At 39.3% G+C, this 25,713-nt stretch overlaps 1 protein-coding gene across 3 annotated transcripts; it reads left to right on the top strand.

The window, feature by feature from the left end:
* Positions 1–162: 162 nt before the first annotated feature.
* On the top strand, positions 163–23,467 carry vps39 (VPS39 subunit of HOPS complex). Of its 3 annotated transcripts, none has more exons than XM_080871026.1 (24): positions 163–690; positions 874–939; positions 1,054–1,118; positions 1,232–1,274; positions 1,424–1,518; positions 3,401–3,499; positions 3,608–3,700; positions 4,224–4,407; positions 6,725–6,845; positions 7,461–7,581; positions 7,841–7,967; positions 8,311–8,453; positions 8,586–8,726; positions 9,955–10,096; positions 11,492–11,578; positions 12,463–12,536; positions 12,615–12,831; positions 13,808–13,936; positions 14,052–14,154; positions 14,996–15,041; positions 15,544–15,693; positions 19,308–19,442; positions 20,966–21,057; positions 21,423–23,467. In XM_080871026.1, exons 1-24 carry the CDS (start codon positions 618–620, stop codon positions 21,502–21,504), a joined length of 2,628 nt encoding a protein of 875 aa, XP_080727152.1. In that variant the 5' UTR covers positions 163–617; the 3' UTR covers positions 21,505–23,467. The 3 variants fall into 3 exon arrangements, with proteins under 3 accessions (XP_080727152.1, XP_080727151.1, XP_080727153.1); XM_080871025.1 differs by having other exon boundaries at positions 7,838–7,967; XM_080871027.1 differs by lacking the exons at positions 20,966–21,057; positions 21,423–23,467 and adding an exon at positions 18,758–18,806 and having other exon boundaries at positions 7,838–7,967; positions 19,308–19,427.
* The last annotated feature ends 2,246 nt before the right edge of the window (positions 23,468–25,713 follow it).

Here is a 25,713-nt window from a genome sequence, read left to right as displayed (position 1 = left end):
AAAAATATATAATATTTAAGTATTTGTGTCATAAATACTGGTTTTTCTTTTCGTACGAAACCTCGCGAGAGTGCAAAATAACCGTTCAACTTACCGTTTAATGCAAGCCACTGCGCCTTTAATGCGTTCCTCGTGAGCTCACATACTTCAGTCACGTGCCTGTCAAACCCCAGCAGCTCGCGCAGCCGTGTTCAAAACAACTAAGGAAGTAACAAGAAGCTACATGGCTAACGAAAACTAATTGCTGTGGTTTATATAGCGTTTGTGGTTAAACATTTTAGGTTAATTGCAGTTGCGCAGTTGTTAACTTACAGTCTTCGCTCAGATTTCAGTTGCAGTGAGAGGGAGCCGATAGTTGCTCACTTCTTAGCTAAAAGGCTAACGATCAGCTGTTGTTTTGGTCAGGGAGGAAGGTGGCTAACAAGCCAAACTGCATTGCATTACCTAATCAGTTCTCCGTATTGGCCATTCCAAGAAAAAGCAAAACTGAACTGTGTTAGTTTATGGCGACATGTAAAGCTGTACCCCCGGACAGATTTATCAGCGATTAGGCGTCCGCCCCGTGTGGGATTGATATATCAGAGGGGTGTGTGAGATTGAATTAGCGTCGCTTCAAGATGCACGACGCATATGAGCCTGTACCTATTCTGGAAAAGCTTCCTCTTCAGATTGACTGCCTTGCAGCCTGGGGTGAGTTGTTGATTTAATTTTGTGACACTGAAATAGTACCCCTGTTTATCGAACTGCAGTCTTGCAAGTTGTCAAGAAATCATGAGTTGTTTCACTACTGAACACAGGTAACATCTCAGACTTATGTGAAAACGTTATGTCTGAAATTAACTGACCGCATCTTTTGTACCGCCTTCCTTACAGAGGACTGGCTGCTTGTAGGAACAAAACCAGGCCATCTCCTTCTGTACCGAATAAAGAAGGATGCAGGTAAGGAGACCGAAGGGGATGTTATCCATTTGGAGGCCGGTTTACCTTTCTGTTGCACACTTCAAATACCAATTTAAGTAATTCTGATGAACACGTTTCTTTTTTTTATCTTAGGAGGCAACCGGTTTGAGGTCACACTGGAAAAATCCAACAAGAACTTCTCAAAGAAGATTCAGCAGGTATCTGACTTTTTAAGTCGCTTAACCGCAAATTTAGAATTTAAAATTGTTCACCTCTGTTTGTTGACCAGCTTATGTGTGTTTATCTCTTTAACTGTGTTTTTTTTCTCCAGCTTTATGTTGTCTCACAGTACAAAATTCTTGTCAGTCTCCTGGGTAAGTTTTTCTCAGCAATACATTTTTACAGAGTTAAAATGTCATGTAAAGTAAAAATTGGGGGAACCTTGGGCTTGTAAAGGCTTCAAACTAATATCAGTTCTTCATTAACGTGACAACTAAACAAACCGATTTAAACATCCCCACAGAGAACAACATCCATGTCCATGACCTCCTGACCTTCCAGCAGATCACTGTGGTGTCCAAAGCCAAAGGAGCCACACTCTTTGCATGTGACTTGCAGGTCAGTAATAGACCCCTGTTTTGTGTAACTTAGCATGTGGTAAGAGAGGATAGATAAGACCTATCAGCTGTCAATTATCTCCCAGTGGTGACTTGTGGTATTGCAATAAAAAAAAAAAAAGTATTTTCCCTCACAGACTATAATTCTATAACAGAGGTAGACAGGGCTTCCAGCTTCAAACAGGATTAAGTTCTTCTCTTTTTATTATATTTTATAAGTTCTTTTTGTGTGTGATTTCTTAACTATGTGTACAATAGAGCAGCAGTCTCCTAGGGAAATGTAGGGGGCTAAAGCAGGATAAAGACTTAAAGCTAGTCTTGAACTTTTTTTTGGTCTTGCAGTCAAACAAGTTTCTGTTGATGTGAGCTGGTGGTTTCTTTTAGTCGGGTATCCAGTTCTCCTTCTAGTAGTGGTATTGTTTCTGCAGTCATATTCTTGCACACATTGCTTCCCATTACAAATGAAAGCAAAACCAGTTCTCACCTGAACAGTTGTGTACACTGCGAGACATACAGCTGCATGTTTGTGAACCATTTAAGACAAAAGTGAACTAAATTCTAAGTTTGGAGTTATTTGTGGCCGTGGAAATTTGAGTATAATGGCTTACAAGCAAAACCAAATCAAACTGAGCATGCCTAGACCATTCGTCTTACTTCTGACTGTTTTTAGTAGCCTTTCGAATGTGTTTTCACACATCTCACAAACTTTACAGAAGCAAATCGAGGACCTAGGTAATTATAATCCTCTGGATTTCATTGTCCTTCAACAGATGGCATCAATACAGGAAGTAAATCTGAGGTTTACCATGGTGCTGCTTACTAACATGACATTTTCAATTTCTCTTTCAACACTTAACAATAGAAATAAAAAGCAATGTGATTGCTTAGTTCAACTCTGCCTTTGTCATCTGATTTAAGACAACAGTGGGTGTCTTGAAAACAGTAAAGTAACATACATATGGAGGAGTGACATAGGCTACGTTCACACTGCAGGAGAAAGCGCATCAAATCTGACTTTTTTGACCCTATGCGACCCATATCCGATCATGGTATGACAGTGTGAACGGCACAAATCCGATATTTTCAAATCCGATCTGGATCACTTTCGTATGTGGTCCTGAATCCGATACATATCTGATGTTTTAGAAAGCGACTGCTGCTTGAACGGTCATGTCGCATTAAATCCGTCTTTTACGTCACTGACACACGACAGACGCCAATCATCAGCGCCCGAGAAGACAACGTGAACGCTTCCTGGCCATCCAGTGTAGATGTCAGTGAAACTGTTGGGAAGACAACGTTGGAGAAACGTGAACATTTTATTTGTACTGTATAAACTGCAGATTCTGACAGAAATCTGCAACTATCCTTTGAAGCACCGCTCCTCTCTTAAACAGCAATAAGGATAATTATTAGGCCATATGTAAATAATAAAATAACTTTATAACTTAAAGCAAAACTGGGAAATGTAAAGTCAGAAACAAGTCTTTATATTAAGGTCCATCAGTCAAACAATACTGTTCGGTCTGGGTCTAAACAGAGAGCGTTGTGTGTGACGTCTTCTTTTGCGCATGCAGGCCGCTTTGAGGGTTCACACTAGAGCGCGTTTGCTGTCACATTTTATTTGTAGTGTGAACAAGCAGACAAAAAAAAATCGGATTTGATCAAAAAATCGGAATTGAGAATCAAGACCTACAGTGTGAACTTAGCCAAAAACACAATTTGTATTTAATTGTGCTAAATATGTAAAAACCCTGAACATTTTCTTAGTTTTTTATACAGTAGCTGCAATATTTTGTCTTGTTTGTTCATCTGTGCTGGACATATATTTTGCCTCACATGTCCTCTCACGAATTGTATATTTCGTCTCCTTTTGTTCTCAGCAAACCAGCTCAGGGGAGGAACAGCTGAGAATGTGTGTTGCAGTGAAAAAGAAACTTCAGCTGTATTACTGGAAGGACAGAGAGTTTCATGAGCTGCAGGTAATTTATACTGGACATGTGACTCATTATAGTGTGATTCAAGTTTAACAGAATTTTCCAGCGCTTTGACACATTTAGCCATTTTAATGTTTTCCTTTCGTCTGTCAGGGGGACTTTGCTGCACCAGATATTCCAAAGTCAATGGCTTGGTGTGAAAACTCCATATGTGTTGGTTTCAAGAGAGACTATTACCTCATTCGGGTATGTGTTACAGAAAAGGGGTGCAAGCAGCTTCTTTACTTTTTAACTTACTTGTATGTGCTTATAACTTAAAATGATTCTTCCAGCCATAATGGGTCTTTTTAAGTGTGGAAAAACTCCTTGTCAAAAGAAAAGAAATATCCACAGAAACCTTTCTCATATTTCACATCTTCCCTTTTCATCTCTATGCCCGGTTTGCTGAGTAGAAGTTAAATTAATACCTGAAGGTGATGTTTTTACGCCACTTTCTAGAAGCAGACAGTTATATAATGAGTTCCTGTCTTCTTTTTAATTTCCTGACTTTGTTTATTTTAAGACTTTTTCCTTCATGCTTCTCTCTTTTTGTTTTATCAGCTACATCCAGAAAGTCTGTTAATAATATAGATGTATCTCCCTAATAGTGTTTTATTGTCTTTGTAAAGCACTTTATAACAGTCTCACAGATCATTTTAACACTGCTAGGATATTATTACTTTATTCTGAATCTCACGGACTCATTCAAACTGCATTTGCTGTCAACTAGATGGATGGCCGTGGCTCCATAAAAGAGCTCTTCCCCACTGGGAAACAATTAGAACCTCTGGTTGCTCCACTGGCAGATGGGAAGGTGGCTGTTGGGCAGGATGACCTAACTGTGGTGCTTAATGAAGAGGGAGTGTGCACCCAGAAGTGTGCCCTGAACTGGACAGATATCCCTATAGCAATGGGTAAGAAAAAGACACAACAGCTGATACGCTGTCATTGTATTTTAAGCTTTATGTCTATTGTAATCAATCAGCTTGTGAAAAGAAAATATATTAAAAAATTGCTGTCATGTATCCAAGCATGTTAAAAGGGAAAGAAGGAGAGGAAAACCCACACACCACCTCAAGCCCAATCCAAGTCTTTATTTATGTATTTCTGACTCATAATGTCTTTGTTAGAGTGTATTTGTTCTTGATATCAATACAAACTGACAGGAAAGTTAAAAGGGCACAAAGCTATCTGCAAACAAGAGCCAAAAATCCTCCCTCAATTCTCTGTGTGGGTTCATCTTTTAGATATTATACAAAGGTGTTTTGCCAAAATGTGTAACCCTGGCAGTTGTTTTACCCAAGTGAAAAACAACTGTGTTCACCTTTTGTTTTTGTTTTTTCCTCTTGGGCACTTTCATTTCACAGATTATATACAATAAAACCTCAGAAAAATCCAGCGATTCACAGAAACTAAACTCATGCATTTCAATAACTGTTGTTTCCTTAAGTTTATGAATTCCTGAGGGAGAGCATCGATTGTTTTCTTCGTGGACATTGTTAATGTTAGCAATCAAATTTATAGAAAACAAACTCTCCGTCCAAAATCCCAGAGCTTCACAGGCAAGAAAGGAAAACCTCAGCAGACCAAATAAAGAAACCACAGCACTAAACAGTTTATTTTCTCGAGGTGACATTTAGCTTTTTTGTTTTGCTCATAAATTCTACAAAACAGTTGCCTTTAAAAATATATATGGAATGAAAGATTATAGTTGGCGCTGGATCAGTTGACCCTGAAGCATCCATTAGTAATGCTGCTCTACACTGAGGCTTGTTCTCTCTCCTCTTTTCACTCCCCAGGTGTTTATATACCACTGCTGCACGTCATTAGATTTTTGTCTTCCCGCTCCTACAGTCTGTGTTTTTTGTCTTGTCCCTATCCTTTTTCTTTTATCTTTCCCCCTCACCCAGCCAGTCCACTCCCTGAGGCTGGTACTGCTGGTAGGAGATTTCTTCCTGTTAAAGGGGAGTTTTTTCTTTCTGCTGTCACTGAGTCCCTGTAGGGTCTTTTTTCTACTTCTCTATGGTCTCTACTTAATGCTGTAAAGTGATTTCAGGTGACTATTGTTGTGATAGGTGCTATATAAATGCATTCTTGTAGAATTCTTTTAGCAAAAGTGTGACCATAATCTGAGAATACTCTTTCCTAGTTGTTACATTTTAGGTAAGTCTTTCAGTTCTTGTCTTAATAATGGAGAGCTTAATTAATGAACTCGGTAATGGCAGCATCTGTGTGAAGTTTTCAGAATGTCCATATATATATTTTTTATATAAATGAGCCTGGTAAAGAAGTGTATGATAATAATAATAATAATGACAATGATGATAATAATGATGATGATGTAAATAGTAATAGTTTATTCTCTTGTTGCCACAGTGACTGGGCAGGTTTGTTCAGCAGTTTACAGATCAGTCAGACCTGTTGTCTAAACACTGCCATTGTTCTTATCCAGCTGCTGTCTGTCTGTCTTCTCTTGTCCCCATTCTTCCCTTCCTCCCTCGCTGTCTGAGCTGTGATGCTGTTTTCCACTTGTCAGAACACAAAACTCAGTCTTAGATCAGCTTTTTTTATCCTGTGACTAAGACACCGTAGGTCTGAGGAACTTTGTGACAGAAGAGATGCAGATAAGCTTGTGCATTGTTTTGAAGGGCCTTTTTTTTCTGTGCTCACTGGCACGTGGAAAGAAACATTATGAAGGGGAAATGAAGCCTCCAAGCAGTGGTTTCATGCAGTTTGCAATTTCCTCATTTTGAATTAGTCATGATAGTGGCGTTGGCAAGCAGCAATAGAGGCTGAGGTATGGTCAGTTTAGAATATTTCTAACAGAGTGTCCTAACTGCTCAACCAGAAGAGGAGGCCTGGGCTTTTTGCTGTGAGTGTCTTTCATCCCATATCCAACCACAGGCTTGACTTGATTGCAGTCTGGTTAGATTCCTTCCTGTATAGCCCCGAGGACCAGAAATCTCATCACAAATGTGGCCCCCTGCTTTCAGTATAGATATATTATAGATCTTGTGTGAAGGTCTTTTCACCTTTTATCAGATATTCCCTCTATATGCCTTTAAACATCATGGTAGCTACTGCTTTCTTATTATGAGTTTACAGGTGTCGCCAGACACGATTTGGTCATACTACAAGCAAAATGCTATAAATAATGCTATCTTGCCAAAGATTGGTAACATTTTGGTTGATCTGAATATTTATTTATGTTATTTTTTTTAATGTTCCCAGAGCACCAGCCTCCCTACATCATAGCAGTTCTTCCTCGGTATGTGGAGATACGGACCTTTGAGCCAAGGCTGCTGGTGCAGAGCGTGGAGCTGCAGAGACCACGCTTCATCACCTCAGCAGGGTGAGGCAGGCTGACCTCTGAAGTTTACTTTTGCGTGGAAGTCTGATCATTTATATCACGATCTGTTGCATTGTCACACCTTGGATTTATGTTTTTTGCAGTGTAAAAATCTGGAGAATGGAGTGGAAACACTGAGTTGTATCTTTCCATGCAATCATACACTAGCTAATTGCTATGTTGTGTTTTAACCTTTCAAGTGTAGTGTCATCCACGCTTTTAAGCCTGACAGTTCTTCTATTATGATGTATTTTATTTGGGTATACTAAACAACAAAGTCAACAAAATGTTTCATTATAAGGCAAAAGATCTTCTTGTGAAGAGGCTCTTTCTGGAAACAGAAAATATTTACTGGTGCAGTATTGTGTAAAAGACTGCAGTGGTATTTGGGCACTTTTGGTAGGTTTGATCATGAATGCTTGCCTTTCCTGATGCTTTCACACTGGCTGCCTTGTATAACATCATTTAACTAACATCCTCGCTTTCATCGGTTCTCCTGGTTTCCATTTCCCATGATAATGATGCCGATAATGGTGGTCCATCCTTTGAAAGAAAAACACTTTTGCTTCAGGCTTTTGTCTCTAATCTTGTTTTCTCCTCTTATCTTATCTTTTACAGGCCAAATATCGTGTATGTTGCCAGCAACCACTTTGTGTGGCGCCTGGTGCCCGTGTCAATAGCCACTCAGATCCGGCAGCTTCTACAGGACAAACAGTTTGAGCTTGCTCTTCAGCTGGCGGTGAGCAGCAAAACCACTCACATTACTATTAAAGCCCATTATTACATTCCTGAGGATTCAATTTGTGCTTTAGCTCGAAGCATGGGACATTAAAATCACTTATCTTGATTAGGAGCAGCAAGCCGAAACAGTAAGAATGCTTTCAACTTTGGAGTTTATGGTTACCTTATTTAGCAATCTGGCTATCCAGAGACTTATCTGGGACTTTTTACTGTAGCGTGATGAATTCGTTGACTTTCTTTTTTTTTCCTGCCAGAAGATGAAGGATGACTCGGATGGTGATAAGAAGCAGCAGATACATCACATCCAGAATTTATATGCCTTCAATCTGTTTTGCCAGAAGAGATTTGATGACTCGATGCAGGTGTTTGCCAAACTCGGCACAGGTAGGACTTCTGCCAATCCGCAGGGACACCTTTCCTTTTGTTTTCTGACAAACAGCTCAGCAATATGCGCCTATAGCTGAGACGTCTTGAAAATATTTTGTCCACTCGGATGAAGGCATCTGAATTTTCCCAGTATATTCTTTTTTGCTCCTGTTGCTTACTGTGCATATTGATGGAAGAATTTTATACACATGATCACTGCATGTTATTACTTCACTTGTGCCTGTATAAGAGTTTATTATCGTGATTCTTGCTCTAATGGGCTTTTAATTTCAGTTTTCAAAACATTGTGTTATCTAGAAGAAGGTAAAAGTTTTAACTATTATCCTCCTTTGCTCGGCAGATCCCACACACGTGATTGGACTTTATCCAGACTTGCTCCCAGGTGATTACCGGAAACAACTGCACTACCCCAACCCTCTGCCTACTCTGTCTGGGGCAGAGCTGGAAAAGGCGCATCTCGCTCTTATTGATTACCTCACGCAGGTAGGTGTGTGTTTGTGTGTCAGAGAAAAGTGGAAAATTTCATAGAAGTTCGATAAGATTTTTGCTTTAAGGAGGTTTGGTCACTTTTTCTTTTAAGCAAACCCTGGTTTTTATTTTTTTCTGTCCTCAAAGAAACGGAGCCACCTTGTGAAACAGCTGAATGACTCTGACCCTTCTACGACGTCTCCTCTCATGGAGGGCACGCCTACCATCAAGAGCCGCAAAAAACTCCTGCAGATCATCGATACCACCTTGCTGAAATGTTACCTTCACGTAAGACATAATTAAGACTTTTAAGATAACCCTCTCGAGCAGTTTAGATTTCACATAAATTAAAGCCTGCGCACACAAAGCAGGGGACCCTGGGCCCTGACGCCTCAGACTGTAGTTTAAGTTTAAAGAACAGCTTGCTATTGTCAGCAAGCCTACTCCGAATGTTTATACTTTGCGATACAAGTTATATCAGCTCTGACAAACTTGGCAGCTTTCATCCATTTACAGTAAAAGGAAGTGATCTCAAAAGTAAAATTTGTAACTGGTTTAGTCAGATAAGCAGACAAAACTCTTCAACAAGTGACAGGTGTATCATCTTCTGTATTAAGATGTTTTAAAAATGTAAACGTGAATGAAATTAATCAACAATTTTCCAGACACTCACTTATGTTTCACCATATAAACAACAGCAAATAGACTATAAACATATGTTGTAAAGATGATGCATTAGACATGACCAGGGCTATGTAATGTCACAAAATGATGCAAACAAATACAGGCGTTCTTTCACAAGCACAATATAGCTGCACATCTGATGGAATACAACACAGGCAAAGCATAATAAAAAATAAAGTCCTCTATAAGAAATCACAAACATGCTTACAGTCCCAAAACTCATCATTGAATTCTTTTGAATATCAGCAACATAAAATACTCGGTGCTTTCCAGAAACTGACAAAGAATGATGGCTCTACTATGAATGACAATGACTGTGAGTGCATGTGATTCACTTTCTGTTTCTCACTTGTAGAAACTGGCAGCAACATTAGGCAACTTGATATGTAGCCATAGGGGTGTGTGTTAAACAGTTGATGGGCAGGTTTAAAGCAACTTAAGACAAACTGGATCACAGTTCAAAGCAGTGTTAGTTTGACTGTCATTGAGGCGTGACAGCAGCAGCACTGTGGGTCCGGTGTTGACTGAGTGAAGTAGGTACCTGGGAAACCAAACAAAACTTTGAATTTATTATGCAAACTTAGTTTCAGTCCTCATCTATGGAGAAATGGTAACTTGTGTTGGAATGTGGGATAAGATGTATTTAAGCAAGTTTCTCTGCTTACTGCTTGGGCTTTGCATTAGCAGCTTAACTGTCTGAATTTGCCTTAAAGTCCTCTGCAGCTAGTTTAATATGAGTGCGTGTTTGGGATGCCGGGAATACGTGCCAGATTGCTTAAATAATAAATAGCAACAGAAACTGTGATCTGCTTTTTATCCTCACCTCATCCAGACAAACGTGGCCCTTGTGTCCCCCCTCCTTCGTCTGGAGAACAATCATTGCCACATCGAGGAGAGCGAGTATGTCCTGAAGAAGGCTCACAAGTACAGCGAGCTCATTATTCTCTATGAAAAGAAGGGCCTGCACCAGAAAGGTAATTGTCAAGACTTTTAAATCCTAAAATCTCATAAATTTTCCATGTTAGAGGGGTATTGTATTATTAGGGTACTTGTTTGTCATCTTCTTCTCATAATGATAAATGAGATTGCTGTATTCATTATTGATGTAAGGTAAAATATTTAAAACAGTCTTACAAACAGAATATAAAGCATGGATCCTTTCAAGTGTATTTGCAGGGAAAAGTTTCTTTGGAATAACAACTTGAATTCCATTTGATTAAGTGTGATTTAGATCGTAATAATTCAAGTGAAATGGATAAGATTTATACACCTTCAGCTGTGTTTGACTCCTCTGGAAAACTGGCAGGTATCACGCTGTTGGGTTCAAGTGAGAGTCAAGTCATTTCTCTCTCAAGCTTGTCGACTTGTTGGTTGACTTTCTCTTTTTAAAACTGGGAATAAGAGAGGATGGGTTTTGGGGGTTTTTTTTCCCCCCTTATTTTGCATATTTTTATAATCAAGAAACAAAGCTTGAACAATGGCTTGTTGTACACCAAACCTTAACTGTTTGCCTTTAGCTGGTTGAAGTCCATCTTTGAGAGAATTCAAATTACTGTCAGTGTTTAATACATGCAAGTTAATTTTCTTTTTGTCTCTTTTGACATGATGCGTATGCACTTGTTTAAAATATAAGTGACACTGTGAAATATCTTTTGAATTGATGAGCTGCAGAGAACAGATATGTCAATCAGCTGAATAATGACTGCCATCACAGTTACAGTGATTTGTCAGTGTGGTTTATCTCTTGCAGACCTCAACTGAATGCATAATAATAAAATGCATTGAGACATCTGTTTCCAGCTTTGGATGTTGTATTTGGAGTTCGCTATATAAGTGGCAGCTCATTTGATCACAGATCTGCTCTGCTTTTGTCAGCGGTCTTGTCATTACCTCCCAAACACAAAAGCCGTTGTGAGCGTAACCATTTCAGTATGTTTAAGTTATAAGCTCGTAGATGTATTCTGGTGTGGTTGCACAGATTATCTCAGAGGAGGTTTCCTGCATGAGGTCGACTGGTCATCCTTGTGAATCAGAGCTGCCTTAACGCTCTTTGTTTCTGCTGGTACTCTGTGGCTGTTCTCGCAGAGAGCGCATCTGGTTTTAATTGGCCTGCTGCAGTTTGGGCTTGTGATGTCATGCTGCTCAAGTCTGCCTCTCTCTGCGTCAGCCAATTCAAACCAGCTGTTCCAAAACACAGATTAACACTTTGCATATGCCTCGACCAATTTCTGTTGGTGGAGGACTTATGTAATGCAGAGCAGAGCAGACCACATCTTGCTACTTTCACTCAGGCAGATGTCACTTTTGTTCTAGTTCCTCTGTTATTCACCTCTTGTTACTTTTTCTAAAGCCTGTTTACACTCTCGCAGCTCTGCAGGTGCTGCTCGACCAATCCACCAAGGCCAACTCTCCACTTAAGGGCCATGAGCGAACAGTGCAGTACCTCCAAAGATTGGGTAAGGATCAACAGCTGGCTCAAGCCTGTTAAATTTGTTGATGGGATTTTGGAAAATTCCCAGAGAAAACATTCATGTTGATTGATTATGGATGTTGGATATAACTGATCTGCAGTGATTTGCGTGTCTGAGATTAATTACATGGGAGCGTTTAAAAAAAATTCTATTTTTTCTTATTTCCTTTGTTTCGCTATGAAACTTTACATCTATATACCGTTTGCTTACTGGGTGGTCAACAGCTAAAATTGCTGTAGTACTTTTTGAATTCCTATGAGGTGAATAAGGTAATGACTAGAATGAGTCTTTATAATGAAATGATTAAAATTCTTTCAGTAGTTTGTGTTTCAACTGTGCTTTAAGAATTTCATTTGGCGTTTGATTGTGTTTTTGTTTATTGTAAATGTTATTTTAAACTCAACAACAACCCTCTGAAACTGTGGACTCTTCCAGCTTCACTGGGACAGTTTCATTTGCTTCAATTAGCTGTGTTTAATTATTGGCATTTTTTTTTTTTAAAGTCCAAAACAGTTTTATTTAGTTATTATTATTATTATTATTATTATTAGTAGTAGTAGTATTATTAGTATTATTAGTAGTAGTAGTAGTAGTAGTATCATCATTAGTATTATTATTTTCCGTTTGCAACAAAATTCTAAATGCAGGACACAACAGTAAAACTCATTTGTTGTTTTGTGCAGTATTGAACTTGTTCAGTTGTATAAATGTATTCATGTTATTGCATTGGAGTCCAGTCAAACAATATGTTAATTTTCTTATAATTAATTATTCCCTGAGGTCGGAAATGTTTACAGGCTGATTAAAACCTAATGATTTGAGTTGTAAGTTAAGCCCACTTAGCCATCATAACACCTCTGTGCACACAGGAGCAGAGAATCTGGGTATAATCTTTGAGTTTTCTCCCTGGGTGCTGAAGACGTTTCCTGAAGATGGCCTGAAGGTAGGTACAACATTTACATCCATTGCCACGACTTCCTTTTTATTACCCAATGGAGTAAAAACCTGTCTTCCTGCTCAGATCTTTACAGAAGACCTGACAGAAGTGGAGTCGTTGCCTAGAGACAAGGTGCTGCAGTTTCTAAAGGATGGTTTTAAGGAGCTCGCCATCCCATATTTAGAGCACATCATTTACGTGTGGGAAGAGCAGGGTCCCGAGTTTCACAATGTGCTAATCCAGCTCTACCTGGGCAGGGTTCAAGTCCTCATGAAGGAGTACCTCAAGTTGCTGCCTAAAGGTATGAGCAAGAATAAACCTGAGTACACTGAGTGTCTGGGAATGAAAAAGTTTTACAGTTAGCCTTTTTTTCCCTGTTAGACTATGAAAATAAGTTACGTTGTTGGGCACATATCACATTGATAAATTATTAGTTAACATACACAATAACCTCCTTTTGCTGTAGAGAAATGTGGAGGAGTGTAATTGTAGCATCAGCGTAGCAGGGTGATGGAGCTTTGAAGGCTTTCTAGCAAACCTGGCCTTTTTGAAGTTGAGTTTACTTTTAAAAGACTTTATTTTTTAATTGTATTTTAGAATTTTTATTTGATTTCATTACCGCACTGCATATGGATTCACTCTGGCTCTTCTTGCAGAGAGTATTCTCTCACCGCTGTTGCAAATAAAGTCTGTGTCAGAACTGATTATCAGGTCCATCCATCTCTTACTCTTGAAACACCTTTTAATGCACCTCCCAGCAGGAATGCTCGTTAATGTGCACTCTGTTTAAAAACAAGAACCAAACCCCCATAAAACTTAAAAACAGCTAATGAAATAAGAAAAACCCGATCCTTGGGCCAGCTATTGCTGCATTTCACGATAAACTGGAATGCAAGCACACGCAGCCCTCAATATTAAAGAGTTTCTCTAGGCTTATTGTGATCGTTGGGTACAAGGCTGGGAATATGTGTGGTTAAATATATTTTTACTTTGGGCATATGATAAATCATCTTGATATTTACCTTTTCTGAAATGTAATAATTAAGTTATTTATTTATTTATTTTATTAATATAGTTATAATTTGTCAAAGAACAGTAAGACAAACCCTCATATTACTACTTCTACATCACAAGTGATCTAAAAACCCCCAAAATGGCAAAAACCACTGTAGACAAATATGAAGAGCAACACCCATTCTTTAAAACGGAAATAGCTTTTTTCCACAGACTCACCCATTATCTGAACATCTCTGTAATAAAATGCTCTGTTATTGTAGGCGCTTCAGCTGTTCCTGCAGGGAAAGAGAATGGTGAACTGGGAGAGTTCAGGAACAAGCTGTTGACTTTCCTGGATATTTCTACATGCTATGAACCTGCCAGACTCATCAGTGACTTCCCCTTTGATGGTAGGATGTTGCTTACACTGAGATGACAGGTTTTATCTACTGTTTGCTTGGGGAAATACAAATAAAGACGTGAGTTGCCATGTCATAATCCTTGACTTTTGTTTCCATGTTGAAGGCTTGCTGGAGGAACGGGCTCTGCTTCTGGGTCGTATGGGTAAACATGAGCAAGCGCTCTTCATCTATGTACACATCTTGAAAGACACCCACATGGCTGAAGAGTGAGTATTCCTGCACAACTGAAAAGTAACACCAATCAACAGCTAATATGACTGATGTTAAACTGTCAAAGTATTTCCTGACTCAGTCACGAACTTGGGTCATTTCCTGAAGTCATATTTACATGCATTTTGGATTCCATAGTGTAATTCAGTTTTGTTTATATAATCTCAACAATAGTCACTGTGAGGCACTTTGCATCACAAGGTAAAGACCCCACAATAAGACAGAGAAACTCCAATAATCAAATAACCCCCTGTGAGCAAGCACTTGGGGACAGTGGGAAGTAAAAACTCACTTTTAACAGGAAGAAACCTCTGGCAGAACCAGGTTCGGGAAGGGGCGGGCATCTGCCACCACAAAGAACAAAAGGGCATACTGTGGAAGAGTCAGATTATTAATAACTAATGATTACATGAAAAGTGGTGTCTAACCACATAGTGAGTGAAAAAGAAACCCTCACTGATCCAGCCCCAACTATATGCTTTATCATATAGTTGGGGCCCTGACTATGAGTAGTGGTTTGCATATTTGGCCCACCAAGTGAAGGGTTCTGGCCTGATCCCGAGAGGAGGCACAAAGCCCTTCGGGGTTGCATGAGAAAGGGCATTCGGTGTTTAAAAACTTGCCAAATCAAATATGCGCTGCTGCCTGAAGGGTGACGCCTTGTGAATAAGGGAGCAGCTGAAAGTAACTCTATATTTAACAGCATTTTCTGCAAGGCAGAGCCAGTGTAATTACCTGCAGTGCTGTGTTTGTCCAATCAGTCAACATCATAGCATTAAAATGAGCAATTTTATATCATCATGTATTTGCTAATGTTTTTCTGTGTGCTCTTTGCAGATACTGTCACGGACATTACAACAGTTCAGTGGAAGGAAATAAAGATGTAAGTAGTTTTTAGTGTAATTCTAGGTTGTTGGGGTTTTTTTGGGGGGGGGGGGGGGGGTTACCTCTTTTGAGTTTGTGTCCTCCTGGAATTTATTAAAGTTTATTTTTTTATGACCACATTTTTCAGTTTGTATGCTTTGCTGCCTTCTGATAAGCACATTTGTGTTCACAGAACATGCTATACAACTATAATGAATTATTTATGCTACAAGGAGCATTGCCAGCTTTACAAAAAAAAAATGTTAAAAATTTTCTTCCTCACTTAACTAGAAATGACAGCTGACATGACAGCATGTTGTTGGCCTGTTTGTCTGCCTGTCCTGTTCTCTTGAATGCCTCTTTAAATTTATGTATGTTTGGCAGAAATGTTCACTTGGACTCGAGGATGAGGTGCCTTAAGCGTTAGTAGTCAAACCTCATGAGACAGGTTTTTGGCCATAACTTAAGGTGCTAGTTTGTCAATTAAGCACATTAATAACAGCTGTATTTCTGCTCTGTAGGTTTATCTTTCTCTGCTGCGAATGTACCTGTCACCTCCTGACGTCCACTGCCTGGGGCCAATTAAGATGGAGCTATCTGAGCCTCAGGCCAACCTCCAGGCAGCCCTGCAGGTCCTGGAGCTGCACCACAGCAAGCTCAACACCACCAAGGTACACAGTGATTGCATCAGCAGGGTATTTCTCACCAGAGTGACTCACTGCTGCCTAGTCTCTGGTAGCGATTCTGTTATTTCTTTGTATAGTATGGAATGTTTAACAGCATCAAGTCAGATCAGGCTCTGTTAGTGTCTAGTGAGGCCAGTTAGAGTATACTGACGGTAATTGACTTTGAATTTTATGAGTCCCCTGACATAAAATAACTCCACTTTGCATAAACCCTCAAACATCTCACTCAATCAATTAAAGTATTTTCTAACTCAATCCAGGACAGAGTCGGCCTGTTTAGACTGGATTAAAATTAGGTTAAAAAAAACAGCTTTAACAGTGACACGCACTCAGTGACTTACACAAAATTAATAATCTGACATTTATAAAAAAAAGAAAGAAAGCAGCCACTGAACAGAATGCAGATTCTTTAAAGATTTAGTTTGTTTATAGCACAAAATGAAAGCCGCTCGCACTGCTGGGGGTAATTAAGCTGCTGTCTTTTGACAGAAGGATTCAGCAAAGCAGAAAAACATGTCCAACAGAGTGCTGGTCTCCCCTGAGAGGCATCTGTGGTGAAGTTTCTAAAACTTACTTTGTGTAACTTGTTAAAAGACCTGCACCCAAAACCAAAATAGCAAGAAGTTAATTAAATAAAAGATGTTACACTGAAAAGTGGCTCGTAACCCATTTTGCTTGTCAAAATATCATTTCACAATCCCCCACTCACTCCCTCCAAATGCTGTGAAGAAAATATCTCTTGAAGACTACTTTATAAAGTCGTTTTTAACACCGCCGTAGTCGCCGTGTCAACTGATTTGGTTCATAAACTCTCATCCAGCCAAATTTTCATTGGTTTGACTGTTGATGGTGTAGAAGAGTGCTACATCAATAGCTGTATTCTTGAGTTAATCTGTTTTTTTTTTTTGTTTTGTTTTTTTTTGTTTTTTTTTTGGCCAGAGGGGGGAAAAAGATTACCTGTTAAAGTTTCCACACCTTTAAATTCACCCACCATAATTGATTATGTCAAATTGGGTGACACAGTTAAGGTCATTATTGTTAAAAATAAAACTAAGGGTAATTTAGGTTTAGGTAACTGAAATGAAGGCATTAGAACATCAAAAATGTAAACTGAATACTAAAAACGTAACAAAAAAAATAAATATATAGAGGGGATATCTTCACTTAGTCTTTGTCACCCTGGTCTAATCTTAATTCTGAAGACATATAAGCTGGTGTGGGTAATGTATTCATCTTACATGTGAAAGATCCTTTTTTTCAGTCCTAGGAGACACTAATCCAGCATCGGGGGTTCACAAGCTAGTGTACTCATAGTTCCAGTTCCAAGCCTAGATAAATGCATCAGAAAGGGCATGAAGTGTAAAATCTGTGTCAAGTCAAACATGGATCCATCCGCTGTGGTGAGCGCCCATGGGAAATAAAGGAGCAGCCGAGAGTACCTACTTTGTGTTGCAATACCTTTCATAAAACCTCTCAAATCTTGCCAAAAAATATCTTACATCACTATGAAGATGATACTATAGATATTTGAGTTGCGGTTCTTCTCATAGGGGTAATCGTAGGGGTAGAACATACTTCCAAAGATTTTATGCTGGATACCCTTGAGCATCCGTGCAACCTTTTCTGTTTAACCAGACCTACAAGTGCACTGACTTGTGACTGCCCATGCCTGGGTTACTGGTAAGCTCTATTATAGTTATTTCTGCTGTGAATAGCAATTTTTTTTATTTTTTTTTTTAAAGATTTGTACTTTATTAAGACTAATAGTGGTTTGATATGACTTCAGTCAAACCATTTTTTTTGACTGCAGCTCTAGTTTTTTGTTTTTTCTGAACAATCCAGCTAACAGTTACACAAAAAACTCTTAATGTCTTAGCATTAAGGAGAGGAGGCGTGGCTTTTCAGAGACCTCTTTGTCTCTGTTAAAGTTTAAACACATAAATCAAGAATGTTTGTCTGTTCTGGGTTATGTTCTTGTTGTAAAATGCGCTCCAACAGCCTCTGTTCTGTCTGTGACTTAATGAACATGTGACTCTTTGAGAAAGGCACTGCTGATTTCAGATCACAGATATGTTAAATTATCAGACCAGAGCTCTTCATCCCATCTTTCTGTGCTGCACACCCTCATCGGCTTTACTGGCACCCTGCTTTCATTTCCCATGGATCTGCCTTGCTGTGACAAGATGACAGAAAACTTTATGCAAAACATCTGATGTGGGGGGGGTTGTTTTTGTTTTTTTAATGGAACTTTTTCATTTCTTCACTCGCATGCTTGCTATTTAAAATAGGTTTCATTGTGCTCCAACAAAATGAAAATGAACAGTTTTAGTGAATAAGAAATCAGCAAGATAAGTCTACTCAATGAATGAATGGTTCTATAGATACGGCCTTGGCGATGTGGCTCTTCCAGGAAATATTAATGGTGGCACGAAGCATGCAGTTTTGGTTTTGATCCAATTTCTTGCTCAGCAGTTTTTTTTCAAGGGCAACTGTAGAGACTCACTGAGCAGGATCACATCAACACACGACTTAAACACTTTAAGTCTGGCTAACCTTTACTCAGAGCCTTCCACATCTTGGCAAGATGCTCCCGCATTTGATGGTAGATCTGTCCTTGGTGAGTAGAATAAAGCAGTCAGCCGGTGCATTGATATTAGTTTGAGATTTCAAGATGGACACTGGTTCCCTGGGCAGCACTTTTGACTTCATGTAGGAAATCATGTGTATCTTCAATCTTGGCTTCAGGAAAGCAGATGTCAATTGCAAAATTGAGGTCCAGAAGAATCACAGCCAGTTTCTAGGAGCTTGGTCTTCCCCTCAGTGAGACATCAGTGCAGTTGACCACCTTACGATGCACAAGGCAGAAAGATCTATAGAAACACTTTAAACACAAAAAATGTAAGTGCTAGTAGCATCATTGAAGGGTAATTGATTAGCGTAAAGACTTTTAAAATGTGCATATTATTTAAGGTTATTGCACAGTCTGTTATTGCACGTCTCTGTTTAATAAAAAAATACAGTTTAATCTAAATCCAGCTCTGTTTTTCAGAAGAAAATGCTCGCTCTGTGCTCTATGGCAGCTGTTTGGGTTTAACGAGGTAATTTGTACTAATTTTATTACATTATATGAAGCAGGAGGACAGAAAAAAAACTAGAGCTTGATTGTGTTTAGTTTTTCTAAACGGTCACGTAAAAGCACGCAGGAGATGTAATTTAGTTGTTGTGAAGGAGGGTAAGATGCAGTTAGAAGTTTGGTGGATATCATGTAACACAAAGTGGGACAGCAAATTAGTTTTTCCCAGACAAGTGATTTGATTTGCCGTTATGACTTTGAAATGATGAACAAGTATGTAATAAAAAGTCTAATGGATTTGAAAATGACAATTACACGTCACTATCATTGCTGCTTTTGAAAGTTGTTGCCCCACAACATGAAAATTACCAGCACTGCTGTTTATAAAAAAATATACTTTTAAAGTCTGTGTTTGCCATTTAGTAATCCACAGAGGTCCCTTATGCCTTTGAAACCTTTTTAAATAGCAAGGTGTGGTCAGTAGTGTTTACCAAGCTGGTGTTTTGTTTTTCTTTTCTTTACTCAGGCCATCAATTTGCTCCCAGCAAACACTCAGATCCGTGAGATCCGGGTTTTCCTGGAGAGCGTCCTGGAGGAGAAGGCTCAGATGAAGCGCTGCAACCAGGTGCTGAAAAGTCTGCTGCAAGCCGAATTCCTGAGGGTGAGTCCTGGAGAGCGGGTTCACATAATGACTTCTGAATTTTAATGCTTGATATATGCTAGCAAGGAATTTAGGCCTCTGCCCTCTTCCTTAAAAGATTTTTTACTTTAGGCTGACATCTGAAAAAGAGTCCAGACATGTTCAACAACGCCTGAGCGAAGCAGAGGTGTGCATGTCTGAGAGTTTTTCGGTCCTCATGTTGAAGGATAGACAGCTGATGTTTTAGAGGGGTACAGTTTCACTTGGGAGAAAATATTTTAAATATGAAATTTATTAGCGCTGTTAGGAGAAACATATGTTTGTTTTCCTTCAATGGCTTATTAAGAATTATTAAGAAATAAAGAAGTTACCGGTACACCACCAGGCCAGTGACACAAACAGGAATGTTCAGTGAGCTTACTTCACCTGAAATGAAGTAGCCACTGCTCAGAGGAAGCCCCCCCTTCTACCCCCACTAAAACTGAAAGTTAATATTTTGACCTGGTACAGTGCTCCTGCATGCCCCATCTTTAATTAGATTGTTTTCCTACTTTTTTTGTTCCCAGATCTCTCAGAATATTTAGAAATTAGTTAAAGAATTTTTTTAATAAATTGTAATATCAATAACACGGTGGACAGTCAAAGTTTGCAACAGTTAATGGCTAAAAAGGACATTTTTCTAACTTCTCAAATGTGTTTTCCAGTTTGATTTTCAACAGTAGTTTTGCTTGATTAGCAGACCCAAACAGCTTGTTTCCACATTAAACTTAACAAATTAATTTAAAACCATATCTGTGCGCTTTCTCTCAGTGGCAGGGCAGATGGTCGCATTAGCAGTGAAACAATGCCTGCTACAAAAGATGAGCTTAAAGGGTCACAGCTGAGATCAGTTTGCAAGCTAATTAGCTTCACATTAAACAGCTTGCACACATATGTCCAGATGTCAATTTGATGCCCTTAAATGCTGGCCTGGTTCAACCGTTCAATATTGCTGTAGTAATGGAAACTGTGGGCAGTGAGTGCAAATGCAATGCAACATATTTGTTTACTTTTCCTAATGTGTATATTTCTTTAAGACATTTTTGTCTCTTTGCGATACAAAAAAGTACTAGGATGATTGCGTGAGTAATTAAACTGATATCTCAAATGAACAGCATAAATCGGTGCTACATATATATTTTTTAATATTTACATTTCATATGCTCATCTGTCATCTCCAGAGCTATTTGAGAATTAATCATGAGGTCCACATCTGACGGGTTGAGCTGAAGTGGTCTCCAATCCAGAGTGTTAAATAAACAGGAGCTGTAGAGACACTGGCAGAAATCGACACTTCAAATCATGTCCACAATTTGATTTCTTGTGCGTTTTTTCTTCAAAGCAGGAGAGTCCACACTCCTCCATCCGTCACGCTATATATTTGTGCTGAATGGTGAAATGGTAGACGACAGAGTGTTCGAGATGGAGGTTTTGTACCTTTATAATCGAGTGACTGTGCTGGAGAAAGACGATTTAATGTCCGTGTTCCTGTCATTTGATTTCAGGTGCAAGAGGAGCGGATTTTCCACCAGCAGGTTAAATGCGTTATTACAGAAGAGAAGATCTGCAGAGTCTGCAAGAAGAAAATAGGAAATAGGTAGGACTGTCCTGTTCAGATTTAGCATGCTGTTGTTTTATATTTACTTGGTTTTCAAATTTTATCTTTATTTCATTGATTTTGGGTTTTCTTCTCCATTCTTTTGCTGAAATTTTGAGTATATGACAAATATTTGAATCTTAAAACTGAAAAGTGGGATGATTTGTTTGCTCTATAGACACATTAACTCTCACTAATGTGGGGTTATGCACGTTTATTAATTTAGTTGTATTTTCTTATGAGACAAGCTGCTGTTAATACCACATACACATAGTTTACTCCTTCAGCTTTCATTTAATGCTTGTTTATGTGCTTGTAACAATCAGTAGGAAAGTGTTTACACATCTGTTTATTTTCTCTTTCAGTGCATTTGCCAGGTATCCCAATGGCGTGGTGGTGCATTACTTCTGCTGCAAAGACCGCAACATTTGCCCTGCTGAACAGTAACATCTCCACAGTAGAAATAATAAATTGCCCTCCTTTCTTCGACTCCTTGGACATCTGTGAACTAGAAATACACGTGGTAGTTGGAAGCGCTTAGAATGGTACGCTTTTGTCCAAAGCACGTCAGAGGATTTTGCTTGCAGATTCTTTTTAACCTGAGTTGACCTCCCGTTGTCATGCTAAAACCACAGAGCAGGACGGGAGCCGAAGTCGACTTTCTCTCTCTGTGCATGAAGTAGCAGTAGGAATGCCCAGGGTCGTTCAACAGGCGGGGAGAGAGAGGGAGTGAGGTAGACGTTGACATTTGAAAAGCATGTGTCGCTGTAACGCTAGAAGGGATTCACGGCTCTACGGTACACATTCCCTCTGAGGAAAACGGACACTATTGACAACTGTAACAACAGACGTTGTGCATGCACTCACCAGGAGATGATTACAAGCCTGGTTTACACAGTCTCCCTTCCCTCCTGTTGCACTGCATCGGCCTCAAACACTGCTTCATATGCCATATAGACTCTGCAGGAGTACTGGTGAATGCCTTCTGCGACTCTGAAGATTGTCTCTCATGACTTGTCATTGCAAGTGATGGTACTTACTAAAACAGCTTTACTGCACATTTGTGGTTTTTGTGTTTTATTTAATCATTTGTTGCAGCTAACATATTTTCCTCGTTTGTTTTTTACAGTTTAAATATTATCGCTCTAAATTCACTCTCCACTGTTTTAATGTCTCGTTTGTCGTTGTTGTCTTCTTTGTCGTGGAATAATTTTTTTTTTTTTATTTAAACTTTGCAATGCTTGAGGAGCACTCGCTCGGTTTCTCCCCTGGTTTGCTTCACCTATGAGCCACCGCATTGAAGCCACCTGCCTTATACGGTCTAGGCCTCCCTCGTGCTGCTGTGACCCATCAGGGCGTGATTGCAGTGCGTCCTGTGGGTTACAGGGCGCAGCCCCCATGGATCTTCCTGCTCAATCTGACTTGGATCTTTGGGAATTTGGGAACTAGGTCTATGCCATGTGCTTTTCCAAAGTTGTTTTTTTTCCTGAAGAGGGAAACTGTTTCTGTCAGGGTGTGCCGTTGCCATGGAAGATGGTCAATAACATGTGATGTGTAGCTTTGATGTTGTGGTTTATTTAGTTGGTTCAGTGACATAAATGTCTCTCCAACTATGTTAATAATAATTTTTTTCTAAAGAAACTTTACAAAACAGTGTTTGTTTGTTTGGTTTTTTTTCCTTTGTCATACATGAAATGTAATATATTTGGGTTTATTAAAGGCTTTCTTTGCTGCTTTGAAGACTAATGGAATAACTGATGTAAATATTATTGATTTATGCCCTTTGCTGTGACCATGAGTCTCAGCTTAGCCACTGTAACTTTTTCTTTTACGTATAAGGCTGTTGCCTGGTTTGCTCTGAGACAGATTAAAAGTGTTGTAACCTTGTCCTGTTTGTTCATGTTAACTCGGATCTTTGCTTTTTCATTGCAATAGTATGTTCAAATGACAAATTACTGTTCACCTGGGAGATATTTAACGAAAGCAATGCTCCCCCAGGTTATTATGAATAAAGTTAAAGCAATGAATGTATGTTTTGGGATTTTTTTTTTTTTTTTTTTTTTTTTTTTTTTCTTGGTCAGTGTTGTCAGTGACACTGTTGTTTGGGTATCTGGATGACTGGAAGAAAATAGATCTTTCTTGTAATTTGTAGCATTTTCTACATCCCTTCCTTGAAATATCTCCTCTTCTTCTGCTTTTAGAGGTTTGCACACATTCTCTGCTAAGACTGTTTCACATTTTTGTTTTTTAAGTATTGTTTTGTGGAAATTATTGTTACCACTGAGTGTATACTGTATAAAGACTAAGAGGGTAGATGACATATTTCTCATTGAGTTATTTGTTTCTGAAGAGCAACCCAGCAGGTCGGTGCAGTCTCTCTGTTTGGCTATAATCGGCAATAAACATGCATTTCCACTCATGTTTGTGCCTGTGTGACAGCAACGCTCAACACCTACACTGCACATATTCATTATGCAGGTGATGAATCTTTTTAGTGCTTGGATTTAGTAGGAAGCCAAAACAGTATTGTCACTGTGGAAAATGTCATCAGACTCTTAAGTATAAATTATGTGTAGATGTGTGGGCTACAGCTACCGATAACTTACCAGCAAAAATGGGTTTATGATTGAATTTTTTTTACTTTTTATGTTCAACATCTACATTTTTACTCTGCATATTCAGAATTCTTGTGGCTAACACCACTGCTGAATAAATTGATTTGCCAGGCAGATTATTAGCTACAGCTGTTCAAATGTTTATTTGTTTTTAAACGCAAATCAGTCAGCAGTCAGGCGGCAACTCAGTGCATTTAGACATCCATTGCTGATAAGGATAACCTGCTGAAATTCAAACTTTAATTGGCGGTTATTGTCAGACAAGCTGGTTTAAATATTTTAGAAACTTCCTGTCTAATGGGATTTTTCCACACAGTCACTTTTAGGGTTCACAGAGAATGGCCTGAAAAATATTCAGTGAACTGCAGTTTTCTGAGTGAAAATCAGAGGTCAGAGGAGACTGCTTTGAGATTAAAGGAAGGCAACAGTAACTCAAATATCCACTTGTTACAACCAAGGTGTGCAGAAGAGCATCTCTGAATCTACAATGTGAATAAACCAGATTGGCTACGGCACCGGAAGACCATACCAGGTCCTACACTTGTCACCTATGAACAGGAAATTGAAGTTGCCATCCTCATGGATTCACCAAAACGGACAATACAGGGTTGAATAAACTACTTGTCAGTTTCTGCTGAAGTATTCAGATGGTTGTCAGAATCTGGCATAAACAACATGACTGAACAACAAAACCAGCAGCCTGAACATGTTGTTCAGGCTGCTGGTTTTGGAATAGCATGTATGCTGTATGTTTTTGGCACACTTGGGGCTTCTTAGTGCCAACTAAGCGTTGTCCGTCTATGTGGCCACAGTGTAGGCTGACGGCTGCTTCCAGCAGGATAACGCACCATGTCACACAGTTCAAATAATCTCAAACTGGTTTCTTGAACATGACAATGAGTACACAGTATACAAATTGCCTCCACAGTCACCACATCTCAATCCAAGAGAGCAGCTTCAGGAAATAATGATGTTCTGGAGCAACTGTGTGTTATTTTTTTTAAGCAAAATTCAGATTTTTCTTAAAATATTTGACTATTCAATTTGTTAACTGAGTAGCAGTTTTAATTGTTCACCTTTACTTTTTTTTATTCTGACATTTCCATTAGTTATAAACCAATTTAAGAAAAATCTTCTGTCAGAAATATAGATATACAGGTAACATGCAGACTGGATAATGAGCTCATCAGTTATTAGTTGTTGTTGTTTAATTTACAGCACTTCCTCTTCCCGCTTTCACAAATAAAGAAAAGTAGCTCCTCTCCCTATCTGTTTGCGAACAGTCAGCCATCCACATCTCATCTGGAAGTCCTTTCCCAGATAAGCCCATTGTCCTCAGAGCCGGGGCACCGGAGAATACTCACACTGTAACTTGTCCTGCTAATGGACTTCCTAAACTGAGCCAAGCCAGCTGGAGTAACAGAATCACAACAGCCCAACTGCTCAGCAACGCCATAAGTCTCACACACTAACAGTGAAGTCTGCCAACTGCTTTCTACATCGGGCCCTTGGATGGATCCTGATGACTTCCTCGTCTGGGCAGGGAGACAGGATCCAGCTTGAGAACAGGGCCCAAACCAGCAGAATATGTTTGGCTGATAGAAGCATCACTGGAGCATATGGAGAGCTCCGACATCATAGTACGCAGGTCCCCAGCGACTTTGAAAACAGCAGTGTCTGTGAGGCTGAGAGAAGCACTGAATAATTCAGTAATCTCCAAAATGTAGCTCTGTCTTTTTTTTAAAGTGTGTCTTCTGCATCCAGCAGCACCGTATTGTCCCGTTGGCCCCTAATAATCTACTGTAAAAATGAAGAGTGCTTATAACACCAGCGCTGGGATGGTGTCATGTCTTGGAATGCTGCAGCAGCGTGGGAATGGAAAAGATGTTCCAGTTGGAAGCTGTGTGCCCAGTTTAAACCAGTCCACATCTGCTTTACTTTCTTCACAGCTGGCACAGAGAAAATACCTCCTTGGTTTTTTTGGAAGACTTGAATGTGTAGATATGACGAGTGATTTTAGGACCGTGGTGCACAGGCTTGT

This window comes from Rhamphochromis sp. 'chilingali', assembly GCF_963969265.1.
Source record: "Rhamphochromis sp. 'chilingali' genome assembly, chromosome: 21".
Taxonomy (NCBI): domain Eukaryota; kingdom Metazoa; phylum Chordata; class Actinopteri; order Cichliformes; family Cichlidae; genus Rhamphochromis; species Rhamphochromis sp. 'chilingali'.
This window is presented reverse-complemented; position numbering and strand designations above follow the sequence as displayed.

Coding starts and splice junctions, on each gene's coding strand:
- vps39 (XM_080871025.1), top strand. CDS start 618: ATGCACGACGCATATGAGCCTGTACCTATTCTGGAAAAGCTTCCTCTT. Junction 1,519..3,400: donor TCTTTGCATGTGACTTGCAG/GTCAGTAATAGA, acceptor TTTTGTTCTCAG/CAAACCAGCTCAGGGGAGGA. Junction 15,042..15,543: donor CAGTGGAAGGAAATAAAGAT/GTAAGTAGTTTT, acceptor TCTGCTCTGTAG/GTTTATCTTTCTCTGCTGCG.